The sequence below is a fragment of the Brachypodium distachyon genome, chromosome 4 (assembly GCF_000005505.3).
Source record: "Brachypodium distachyon strain Bd21 chromosome 4, Brachypodium_distachyon_v3.0, whole genome shotgun sequence".
NCBI classification, from domain to species: Eukaryota; Viridiplantae; Streptophyta; class Magnoliopsida; order Poales; family Poaceae; genus Brachypodium; species Brachypodium distachyon.
Window position 1 is genome coordinate 40,699,837 of NC_016134.3, and position 12,803 is coordinate 40,712,639.

The 12,803-nt window shown below is 50.8% G+C and overlaps 2 protein-coding genes and 1 pseudogene across 3 annotated transcripts; 2 read left to right on the forward strand and 1 right to left on the reverse strand.

Moving 5' to 3' along the window:
* The first annotated feature begins 374 nt into the window (after window positions 1-374).
* Window positions 375-1,020, forward strand: LOC100826069. Its single transcript, XM_003576686.4, has 2 exons — window positions 375-541; window positions 654-1,020. Exons 1-2 carry the CDS (start codon window positions 426-428, stop codon window positions 931-933), a joined length of 396 nt encoding a protein of 131 aa, XP_003576734.1. The 5' UTR covers window positions 375-425; the 3' UTR covers window positions 934-1,020.
* Window positions 1,021-1,078: 58 nt separating this feature from the next.
* Window positions 1,079-4,608, reverse strand: LOC100833942 (annotated as a pseudogene). Its single transcript, XR_001407766.2, has 2 exons — window positions 3,463-4,608; window positions 1,079-3,145 (listed from the first exon to the last, which is right to left on the reverse strand). The product of XR_001407766.2 is annotated as a disease resistance protein RPM1-like (transcript).
* Window positions 4,609-9,045: 4,437 nt separating this feature from the next.
* On the forward strand, window positions 9,046-12,708 carry LOC100834554 (formin-like protein 15). Its single transcript, XM_003578399.4, has 4 exons — window positions 9,046-10,504; window positions 10,647-10,846; window positions 10,966-11,210; window positions 11,595-12,708. The coding sequence occupies exons 1-4, from the start codon at window positions 9,423-9,425 to the stop codon at window positions 12,387-12,389; spliced, it is 2,322 nt and encodes a 773-aa protein (XP_003578447.1). The 5' UTR covers window positions 9,046-9,422; the 3' UTR covers window positions 12,390-12,708.
* The last annotated feature ends 95 nt before the right edge of the window (window positions 12,709-12,803 follow it).

Below are 12,803 nucleotides of genomic sequence, written 5' to 3' on the forward strand. Positions count from 1 at the left end.
AACGGTGGATCCCAGCTTTGAATTCGTTTGGCACTGCGGAAAAAGATGGACCCGGAGCCGGAGCAGGATCACTGACGTATACGGCCCGCGTGTCAGAAACACGCACCGTTTTCCTGGAAACTTCCCCGACGATCCACGGTTTCATCGCTCGATCCATCTGCACGTGTAAACGTGTTGTTTTTTCTAGACAAGATAGAGCGCCGTGAGTGGTGAGCATAAAACAATGGCATATGCTTCGTGACCTTATCTATGTCGCCGGCCTGCAGCCAATTGAAGCACGACAGGACGCCTTCGCGGGCCCACGCCTATCTTCCCCTCCTTTCCTTTGGTGGCACCTGCTCATGGCTATAGCTGCAACACCATGCCGCACAGCTATATAGTGCACTCCGTTCTGCACGCGCGGCGCCACGGCGAGCGAGCCAACGATGCCCCTCCACGCCGCCGCCACGCAGCACGCGGCCTTGCCGGCTCCAAATGCTGCTCCGAAGAAGAGCATCAGCAGCAGCGTTCTTCCTGTTGGAGCCAAATGCGACACCAGGAGGTTTCAATATCTGATAGTATCTCCGATTAATTATTCGTCCCTGTTCTGAAACTGTGGTTGCATTTTTTTTTCTTCTGGCAGCAGCCGTGACCACATGTTTCTACTTTTTCAGGGCGTTTCTGCAGGGCGTGATGATCGCTGCCGCCGGTGCTGGCACGCTGCTGGGTGCGGTCGACGCCGCGCCGGCGGCTTCCAAGAGGCGGGCTCCGCCACCGGCGGAGGAGAAGGAGAAGAAAGACCCCAACCTCAGCGGCGTGCAGGCCAAAGTTCTTGCCAGCAGGAAGAGGAAGGAGGCCATGAAGGAAGCAATGGCCAAGATGAGGGAGAAAGGGAAGAAGCCTGCTGCCACTGTAACTGAAAAGGAGAAATCAGTAGGGGCTGTTGTAGAGTGAGCGTGTATGTGTGCCGCTTAATTAATCACAAGTGACTCATTTCTTCGTGTTTTTTTCCAGCGATTACAAAGATGGTGTACACGTGAATACAGTGCCGCGATACACACCCACTTACACGAGCGTGTCTCTTAATCACACACTAGAATTTGAGAGACAAAACTAGGAACTACTGGTGCCCTTTGCGGAGAAAATACAACAACTACATTCGTACATAAGAACTACTATCTATTGGTAAATACAATTATGGTATTTGGTAAAATTTTGGATTGATATATCCACATAACAAATCTAAATGAATTGCTTTCATCTGTTGAGCCTACTATCTTTATGCACAGTCTGCTTCCATGGGAAGGAAATGTCTCAATGATGGCGCACTCCTCAATACGATAGACTTGCCTGTTATTAGTGTGGGCCGGTTCGCTAGTCCCACAATCTGCAATTGAAGAGCCTTTTCCAACTCCGGTTTTTCGCCACAACTTGTCAGGGCAAGTTCATTTAGGTTCCGTAAGAAGACCACACCAGAAAAGCCTTTCTCACCATCATGCAGTTGGAGACATTTTCTCACTCGGAGGTTCTCAAGCACAGTCAACGTGCCATCCTCGATCTGTATGGTTTTGAGATTCTTCAAGCCTTCAATGTAAAGCAGTTTGAGTTTTTTGAATGTACCATTGCTGAAACATAGTGACTCTTCCATGAAAGAATCCTCCCAGAGTCCAAGAAGAGTGAGATTGCCTAGTTTTCCAAGAACCCTGATTTCTTCTTGCTTCAACTGTGTTCGAAGTAGTTTTACCTTTGATAGATCATTGAGGGAACTCATCCAACTAGGGAGATTTCCTAAACGGCCACATAACCTTAGTGACGTGAGATGCTTTGGTGGAGATTTGTCTTTGCTCGTGTCCTTTAGAAACTCAAGAGATTCAGAGCGTACTTCAAGTCGTTCCAGATGAACAAGCCTTGATATCGAGCTGCATAATTCCATCCATGCTCCCCCATCCGCCTCTAAATCCACTCCTAATCTGCGCAAGTTAGTCAGCTTTCCCAAATTCCTTGCCACTTCGCTGCCTTGTGCGATGTGCAAAACCCCAAGCACAAGTAGATTCCTTAGCTTCTCAATTCTCTCAGGAGCTCGTACACTAAACTCGCATGTGCATCCCGAACATAGACATTGACTCTGTTCCTTGTAACCACCATAGCACCCACATACAAAGTCTGCTAAGGTTTTCGAGCAGTTGTTGTTACCTTTGGTTGCATTCTTCTTCCCCATCTTCTCTACCAAGTCTTTCGCAAAGTTGATGCCACCAACAAGGTACCGCAGATTCTCCAATTTTGTGATACCATGTGGGAACCATGTCACCTTCGTGTCTTGAACATCTAATGTCTCTAGGCATACCAAGTTCTGCAGAGAAGAAGGAAGTGCTGAAATATTTGTTCCTCTTAGACCGAGATACCTTAAATGGCGTAGTTCCCCAACATGCTTGAGATCATCATTCTCCAGACCAATCGTGTCCTCCAGGTCAAGTACTCTCAGCAACCGCAACTTAGGGGTGATGAGGGATAATGGGCACTCTCCGAAAACTGTCAATGAACGTATCAAAGACAAGTTTATGCTTGACATATTCTCACTCTTCTTCCTTCTGGTCACTACTAAGTGGCGTATCTTACTCTGTGGAGCCTCGTTGCAGTGATTATCCATGATGAATAGTTGGTTCTCCTCAACTGATTTGGAAAGGATTATCTGGAGTACCACGCCATGAACACGGCAACGTTCAACTGCCATGCTAGCCCTAACCTTCTTGGAGGGCTGGATCATGCTTCTATTGATGAGCTCCTTGTAGTGCCTCCGCCCGACTTCCTCGATGGTCATGTCACGTGGCTTTGCTATGTACCCTTCAGCCATCCACCGGCGCAGTAAACGGGTACACCTGATCTCATAGTTCTCAGGGAAAATACTAAGGTACAAAAAACAAGTTTTGAGATGATATGGTAACCCGTCGTAGCTCGAGGTGATAACTCTCATGATATCACGGTCATACTCCAACTCTGACCCAAGATGATCTCCCAGATTCATCCATTCTCTGCTCGTTTTGGGTCTGTTAGCCAATAGGCCTCCTATGGTGGCTATAGCCAGTGGAAGGCCTCGACATCGCCTTAAGATAAGGTTGGCTTCCTCCTTCATGTGCTCTGACAACTTGTATTCATCATCCTTGTACACCTAAAGTTGAACAAGTAAACATAATAAGAAACTAGAATGATGACAACGAAAAATACTAGTATGTAAGACCTTTAGTTTTACTTAAAATGAAATGAGACCATGACTTCCTGGATCACGAGAAGCACACATTTTGGCTTCTTAAAACCACATAAGTTAGTACCCACTCCGATTCTAAAAAATTATTAACATTTTGGATATGGATTTGGCCAAACTTTCAAAACTTAGAGAAACACTTTTTTCTTAAAAGATTTTGATTTTTTTTGTAAAATTCATACGTATATATACCGAGAATAATTCTACTATGTTATGCTTTGTACCTTTTGACAGAGCAGTTTCAGGGCCTCGCCTGGTGCGAGAGGTTTGAGCTCGTACACATTGTCACCGGCGCATTGCCGGGCAACATCCTCCCGCCGTGTCGTCACGACGACCCGACCGCCGTCGCAGATCGCGTCGAAGCAGGGCCGAATGTGGTCCCACTCCTCCCCGGAAGACACGTCATCGACGACGACCAGGCACCGCTTCTCCTTGATCCACGCCGATACGCCGCGGCCGTTGTCCACGCCGAGCTGCTTCTCGAGCCGGCGCCCGAACTCGTCGGGGCTCTCCAGTGGCGCGGCACGGTGACCCAGGCGCGGCAGTCGAAGCCGTCGATGAGAGCTCTGTCGTTGTACAGCATCGTCACCAGCGACGACTTCCCCATCCCGCCCATGCCCCACACCGCCGACACCACGCCCGCCCCTTTCACCAGCTTCTCCCTCAGGGCTTCCTTGTCTTCGTCCCGGCCGACCACCTGGGATAATTTGCTACTCCCTGACGCGAGATCGGGGTGCAGGAGATGTTCAGCGTCGTGCCCGTGCTGCGGGGGCTTGTCCGCGGGCGGCGCGGGGACGGCCTTGTCGACGACGAAGACGTTGTAGCGCTGGTTGCGCTGGTTGAGCTCGTCGACGGTGGCCTTGAGGCCGCGTATCCGGTCGGCGACGCGGTGGCGGGCGGCGAGGTCGGCCAGGCGGAGCCAGGGCGGGCGGGCCGCGTGCAGCGAGAAGTCGAGGAGGCAGTCCTCGAGGTCGCAGGCGAGGTCGCGCACCTGCTTGACGCACGTCTTGAGCGTGTCCTTGCAGCAGCCTCCCCCGGCGGAGGAGCACGCGGCGGCGGAGGACCGGAGGAAGGAGCGCATCATCTCCAGCTCGCTGCGGATGAAGTCCACCTCCCTCCGCACCCCCAGCAGCAGCGCCGCCTCGTCCGCCATCGCCGTCGCCGCGCTTCCCAGCACCCCGTCCAGGACCGTCCTCGCCAGGCTCACCGCCGTCGCCTCCATCTTTCCTTAATTTCCTCTATGATCTTCTCGCTCTGCTCTGCCCTCTGTCAGATCAGATGTGCTCTACTAGAGCTAGATGGCGGTCTCTCTCTGATCTCGCTGGATCTCTCTCCTTTTTTGCGATGTGTGCTCTACTGGATGCTGGTGGTGTATTTATGCGGGTCGACAGACGACTAGTCTAGACGAGTCCACGGCGCAAGCCGTCCATGGCATCAAACGCCATGACGCGGTGTAGTCGCCGGCTCGATGGGTCCGTCAGTGCGTCATGCATCTACAGTATTACATACGGGTGGAAACGAAGAAGACCCGAGGAAACGACACGCTCGAGTCTTCCATTACAGCGACAAGAGCAGTTACCAAGAAAAAACTAGCGAGGTGTCGCGCCCGGTTGGTGGGTGCGCTGGGCCGCTGCGAGGCCGCGAGGGGAAGCATGAAAAGCATGCCGCGACTGACCGAAGACGTCTGCGTGTTGGGGCGCGCAAGGAGACAACATGGAACCGAGCAATTCGTCGGGTCAGTAGAAGCTTAGCGCGCCGACGCACGCGCAGCCTCGTACGTCTTCGGTCGGTCGTCGGGTTAGCAATGGCCAATGGAAGCAACAACCCTGCAGACAGGGACAGAACGGGCCGGGCCTTCTTCGAAAATGCACTCTATCAGTGTACCAAAAGACTCGTAAGTAGGTATATGCAGCACGCCGATAGCGTCACTACATACACTGCGTCAACTTGGTGCACGGCGGACCTAGGCGTGCAACGCTAGCCGCTGATGCGCGCGGCGCCATCAATGGCGTAGAGCCGTAGGGAACGTACTACGTGAAAGCTAGCTTGCGGTGCTCCGGTGCTGCACTCGTGTGGCCGAGCTATAGCCAGCTAAGTCGTGTCATGTACGATGATGTGCTCTGATGCATTTGGTCGAGCAACGTAACCACGCCTAGTAGAGCACGTCAGCACATGGCACCAAAAATATACGGAGGGAACCAGGGAGCAGAAATTGTCTATGACGGTTCTGGGCCGCGTGCTGGGCTATTGCCGAGAAGTTGATCGCAAAACGAGAGTGGGCTTTCCTGCATGCGGGCCACGCCGAGGGATGTGGAAACTATCCGCAGGCAGACCTGATGCTTATCGAAATATACAGACCCTTGCACAAAAAAAAAAAAAGGTGAGCAGTGATCCTCAGCAGGCATCAGAATTTAGAAAGATCATCATCGGTCCCTAGCTAGCTATGCTAACCTTTGCCGGCCAGCACGCATAGACTCGACCCTCAGCAACAACGCGAAGTCAGCAAAATCATCATCATGGCCATTATCCATCATCATGGTCATTATCCATCACTGATGATTCAATACATGACTGATGGTCATATACTTAACTTCTATACTCAGTACTGGAGTACATGTCTTTGACTAAAATTCTACGTGAGGAGGTGGGCGTTGTACCCGAAGCACAGACCCAATGCTGTGGGGGAAGTACGTAGAAGACCATGCCCCGTGATGCATGCACTTGGATAGGCTGGCTTAGTACCCGATATCTGAAGCTTCGTTCAGGCGAATGTCCTTGGTTCTTTTTATTCGTATTTGTTTTTCTCCTCGTTTTTAGCCAAAGCGACTCAATGTCCTTTCCCACCCCATATATCTACGTGACATGCCCCCGCTTTAGGTGTCACTGTGCGAAGCAGAGCGCGCAAGTGCACAGCACGGCAGCCATACTATTTCCGCTACACGCTCGAATTGTTGAGTTTTGGTGTCTATGGATGGATCATCAATGCCGTACTGTGCAGTTTGTTTTACCACGAGATCAGTAGACTAGCAGCGGCAAGCAAGCTCACCCACGGTGCACTGGCCCTACTGGCAAGTGGCAAGTACTCTCGTGTGTAGGTACAGTGGGTCCCAGAGTCTGCGTGGTCAAAGTGGCTAAGCACTGCGTGTTTCCTGGCGACACATTAAAGCTGCCGGAAAGAACAAAAATAAAGCCAGTGCCTTCTTCGTCGTGTGCAGCAGATGGCCGGGCCCCGCCGCCCACTCGCCATGATTACCGTGCTGCTGCCGAACGTTGGTCAAGAATGACAACTTCCTCGGCTGCTGGCCCTGCCCGTCCACATGAATTTTTCTATTGGTTGTACTCCGTATTTGCTTTGGGATTAAGCTTGTCGCTAATGATCCGAGTTACTGTATACTAAATATTTACTGGGAACAACGATATTAGCACCTGGTCACAGCAGGAGTTAATTTAAGCAGATATGGCTTCATCGAGCGAGTCGTAGCTTGAATTGGCAGGTGGGGAGCACCGGTGCGGTTGCTGACACGCGACAGTGTTCCTTGCTCGTGTTCTTCGGGGGCGACCCAAAGCCAAGTGCCCAAGTGTCAGTGGTAATCTACGACGTGACGTGCGCCGTTCTAGATATACGGCGCGTGCTCGTCTGGCTGGCTCTCGGGGATCGATCCTTCACGACCGTGGTTTTCGGTCGGTGCAGATGAGCAGGATGTCCGCGCGGCACCGCACATGTGCTCTCGGACAAGATCGATGTGTCATTTCTAGGTTTCTGATGGTTTCAAGAGTTTGTGTTTAGATTTTCAGTTAAGTCCATTGAAAAATCGACCGTGAAGCTCCACGCGTCTCTTCTTTTTTTTCATTTGTTCCCTCTCTCTCCCTTATCTGTAGCGCCGATTCTCTCCCTCGTGAGCCGGAGCCGGCGACGCCGGGGTGGCTGCGGCGGCTCGCATATCTTCCTCGGTTTTTTCGGAAGCCAACTAGAACTGATGCTATTTGGCTCCGAAATTGATCACCCTAAACCCTAGGTTGCTTGCGATTTTTGTCCCTCGTCGGGTTATCTTTGACAACGTTTGATACCTACGGTTGCTGCAAGCGGGATGAAAGATTTCGGGTACATTTGGTTTGCGACGAAGCAAAAAGTACCAAATGCAAGCAATATTTGGCATACCAATTTTCTGGTCAAGGATTTTTTTCTCCTCACTTTGCCAACTACTCCCTCCGTTTTTTAATTTAAGACGGATAAATTTTCCTTCGTTTTTTCTTAATATAAGGCGAACAAACTCAACACACCAGTCAAGCGAGCCAACCTTCGCATGCCAATGGAGAAATCGGCAACCAACAGTTGCGTGAGTAGAGAAAAAAGGCATGTTCCTTTTCTACACGTATGCATGCACAGAAGAATCAGTTGCTCCCAGGTTGATAACGATCAAATCAAAAAAATCGCTGGCTGCGTTAATTCTCGTGCAAAAAAAATATGCACCCTATATAAAGAAACGGAGGGAGTATTTGTTAAAAAATTGTGAAAGAGATAGCATGGCTCGTATTGGCAACCAAAATTTTGGTTAAGGAACAAACAAGGACCAAATAGATATAGGCTATCAATATTTTGGATTGCTAGATTGGACACCAACCAAACAGGCCCTTAACACACAGACAACATGATTTACTCAGGTTTGGCCCCTCTCGGATTGTCCTAATCTTGCCTTGTTCATATCATCGGGAACTCAAAGTATCAAAGTGTTTACAATATGAGATATTCGGCGAGTCAGGACGACTCATCGGGTTTGGATCTGCTGTATAATGAAGGTTCTGAAATCTCTTGACTCATCTCACTTATTATGGACCCTTGTTATGTACCCAATCAAGAGATTTCAGAACCTTCGGTATACACCTGAACCTTCAATATACATAGGGTACTCCGATGTATCTTTGTGAAAGTCCATGTGACACAGGGTAGGTATCCTGCCATGATACGAGTGAAACCTATCCCATTCCTATCAAGTTCGCAAGGTTTTCCATCTGGTACCATGGGATACACCGAATAGGTTAGTGGGTCATTGAACGGGTCTGTCTTAGGATAGTTGTGCCTATGGACCTACTTGGACTCATTAGGCGGCACTTATTATTGTATATTTGTACAATGGAATAACTATTTTCAACAATTTCATTCTCGTTTATTTTTCTTACGAAGAGATAAAGCTGATCGACCAGTAACAGAATGAGATATTGACCAATATTTTGGTTACTATTTTTTTATTGTGATCTGGAATGGAAAGGAACATAGGAAATTGCTTTAAAAATGCTGAATTTCTTTATGGGGTGCAAGAATACTCGTTTTGTATGTGTAAAATTATTGACACATACTAGTTTTCAATATTTTTCATGTATCACCATTGCAAACAAATTATTTTATATTTTTTACCTTCATCGGCGATGCAGGTGCTCATTTCCTCGCCCTAAAACCTCGCCCACCGTCTACCTCTTGAACGCGGCTGGGTTTATGAGCAAATGATGTCATGTACACTGAGTCACCTGGACATGGGTGGCCCAACGTCCGAGGCTTCGGGTTCGGCTCCATTTTCCAACCAACCAGAAAGTTCAAAAAAAAATCTTTAATGAATATAATAATATTATTTTTAAAATACATATATCAATAATCTTATATCCAAAGATAACAGTTGAATATGTGATAGAAATTATCAGTTTATAATATTTGAGACTCTATCGGTTTCTAAATACTTGTCGGTCCGTCCCCGGGACATGCCCGAGTATAACACTGACCGTGGGAACCAGCTCGGAGCCTCGGAGGGGCAGCGAGCGCATGCACGGCAATGCTTGCACCCCATCATTTCCATGTCACAGAAAAAGGTAGAAGAGTCCAAAGCACACATTCCCACCACACCGCTCCACTCCATGGCAGTGCACCGCTACCCAAGTACCCAATGCGTCCCTCTCTTCTTCCTCCCTGGCTCCCTGCATTCATAGCTGTTCACGAGTGTTCACTTCTCTCTCTCACCCTCTCTCTCTCTCTTCCCCAATGCTTCACTCCAAGCTACTGTGGTGTGAGAGTACTCTGTACTCGTAGTGTGAGCTCAGCTCGCTTCGGTCTCTTCGAGCTTGTGCGAGCACTGATGCCGCGTTAGGTGGCGGCCGGGTATCGTCGTCGAGGCCGACCGTTTATTTGCACGCCCAAATGCTCACGCAGCTGCTGCTCGTGCTCGCGCACCTCCTCTTCCTCCTCCCTTCTTCTTCCTCCTCTCACCACCTCCAGTTCCATCGACGCGAAGGCCGCCATTACCAACGGTACGGCGGGCGGAGGGCGCTGCACGAGCCGCTGTTCCCTCTGGAGAGCGCGCCCTCGCTGCCGCTTCCGCCGCCGCCGCCTCCCGCGCCCTTCTTCCCGTTCTTGCCCGACGCCGCGCCGCCGCAGACCACCACCGCCCCCGCCATCGCCGGCGCCGGTGCCGGAACCGATGGCGGCGACTCGACGTCTTCCTCCTCGCCGAACCCCACGGCGGAGGCCAACATTTCCTCCTTAGCCAAGCCTAACCCCCCTTCCCCACCGCTCCGCTCATTCCTCTCCTCCCACCGCAGCCTCACCATCCTCCTTCCGTTCGCCGCCGTAGCGTCCGCCGTGCTCGCCGCGGCGCTCGTGTACCTCCTGGCTGTCCGCCGCCGCGACCGGTCCGAGCCGGAACCGGAACCACCCGTAGCGTACAAAAAGCCCGCCTTGCCTTCGCACGCCAAACCCGCGCTTCACGACGACGACCAGCATCAGCATGGCCGGGGCTCCACGGCCACCGCGTCCGGCACCAGCTCTCCGGAGCTCCGGCCGATGCCGCCTCTGCCACGGCAGTTCCAGCAGACGAGGATGAGCTCGCTGTCAAGCTCGAAACCCGTTCTTGTTGAAGATGGAACAGGGGACAAGCTAGCGCCGGTGGGTGTTCCTGTTCCCCCGCCTCCCCCGCCGCCGCCATTGCCGCCTAGCAAAGGCGGCGTTAGCGCGCCGGCGGCGGCACCTGCGCCACCGCCCCCGCTGCCGCGAGCCGGCAATGGCAGCGGCTGGCTGCCGAGGCGGCTCTCCGAGCGCCCCGCGCCCACGGTGATCAGGGCCTCGGCGGGGGCAGTTCACCCCGAGGATCAGTCGTCGGAGCCGGAGGATAAGGAGGCGGATGCGGCTGCTCGCCCGAAGCTGAAGCCGCTGCACTGGGACAAGGTGCGGGCGAGCTCCGGCCGGCCGACGGTGTGGGACCAGCTCAAGGCGAGCTCGTTCCGGTGAGCCCCTATCTAGTACCCAACGTTCTTCACTCTCGGCGTTTCTTGCAGTAGAGTTCCTGCCAGCTGCCATGGATCTATAACTTCGTTCTGAAACTCAATACTGTCTGTTAATTTGTTTCATTTGCGTGTATGTGAGCAGGGTGAACGAAGAGATGATCGAGACATTGTTCGTCTCCAATTCGACGAGGAGGATGTCCAAGAACGGATTCAAGGAGGCAAACGGAGCATGCTGCAATCAGGAGAACAAAGTGCTCGACGCAAAAAAATCGCAGAACATCGCGATCATGCTGAGGGCTCTCGACGCAACCAAGGAAGAAGTGTGCAAGGCTCTCCTTGATGGTGAGATGATTCAGTGATGCCCACATACATTTCAGTTTGTGAACTTGCATTCAGAAGATACTTTGTCTGATCGTCCAGCTCCATGAACATTTTGCTTATGTTGAAATTCTTGAATGCAGGTCAGACCGAGAGCCTTGGAGCTGAGGTGCTGGAGACACTGCTGAAAATGGCTCCTAGCAAAGAAGAAGATATCAAGCTGCGAGAATATAGGGAGGATGCTCTGTCAAAGCTTGGCCCTGCCGAGAGCTTCCTCAAGGCAGTGCTTGCGATACCATTCGCGTTCAAGAGAGCAGAAGCCATGCTTTACATGGCCAACTTCGATTCAGAAGTTGACTTTCTCAAGGCCTCCTTCAAAACCCTTGAGGTACTAATCATGTCCTATCTTCTACTATTAACAGTTCTAAATGTTAGAAAGGGACACCATGTCATGGCAGTGGCTCTGAATCAATTGAAAGGACTACTGCTTCATATCTGTAAAGATGTGCTTGGAGATCTGATGGGTCCTATTCGCCTTAATCTTTCGTCACCTTGCCGTTTTTACCATGTTACTGCAACTTTGTGCACAATCAAGTATGGTGTAAAACATAAATGTTATAGATTCAGGAGTTGTTGCCAAAATTGATTTCCCATTTGCCTAGGACATACATTCTTGAAATTTGCCCATTATTTATAAGTCGGTTATTAATCGGAACCAATGAACTTGACTCGAAATTTGGTAAATAATCTGTTGCATTCATTATCATTTCAGGCTGCCTGCGAAGAGCTAAGGGGTAGCAGATTGTTCCACAAGATCTTGGATGCCGTCCTGAAGACTGGTAACCGGATGAACACCGGCACAAACCGTGGGAATGCACACGCCTTTAAGCTTGATGCGCTCCTCAAGTTAGTCGACGTAAAGGGCGCAGATGGCAAGACAACCCTTCTGCACTTCGTCATCGAAGAAATTACTAAGTCTGAAGGTGCCAACATTGTAGCCTCTGGTGAAATGAACAACCAGGCGAGCACCGTAGATGATTTGCAGTGCAAGAAGGTTGGCCTTAAAATTGTGGCTAGCCTTGGTGGTGAGCTCAACAACGTGAAAAAGGCGGCCGCAATGGACTCTGACTCACTGGCTAGCTGCGTCTCGAAGCTCTCCGCCGGTGTAAGCAAGATCAGTGAGGTCGTGCAGTTGAACCAGCAACTAGGTCCTGACGATCGCTGCAAGAAGTTTCGCACCTCCATCAGCGAGTTCCTGCAGAAGGCTGAAGCCGAGATCACCGCGGTACAGGCTCAAGAGGGCCTTGCCCTCTCCCACGTCAGGGAGACGACCGAGTTCTTCCATGGCAACTGTGCGAAGGAGGAAGGCCACCCTCTGAGGATCTTCATGGTAGTCCGTGACTTCCTCAATGTTCTCGATCGTGTCTGCAAGGACGTTAGCAGGATGAAGGAACAAACGTCCGCGACAGGTTTCATCTCCTCACGTCGGCCGGAGAATGTGACTGCTCTTCCGAGGTTCAACGTGGTGCAGTCCAGTAGCTCTGAGGAGGAGAGCTCATCGTCCTAGCCATCGGTGGGCATTGACTGTCTTGAGCTTGGAATCTGCATGTTAGCTATTGTCTAGAGGAAAAGCAATGCAGGATCAAGCTTTAGAATCATATAAGTATTTCGTACCAGTAGCAGATAAGTGTAGATCAAAGTCTATATTGTATTACATGATTCCGCATGCTAAAGCATCATGCAGCCAATGGCCTACTAAAGGTTAAAGTGGCATTGTAGCTGATGATTCAGACATGCTAAGAATCACTAGATGAGAGCTTTTGGCAAATTTACCATTCTGTATCTCATGATAAAAGTTCAGTCTACAAGAAAATGGCTTCATCAAAGTAGAAGTAGCCAGTAGACCCATTTGCTCCAGCTAGCTTTCAGGATCTGGCAAGATTCATCTTGTCCTTCCTTTCTGACAGAAATTTATGCGCAT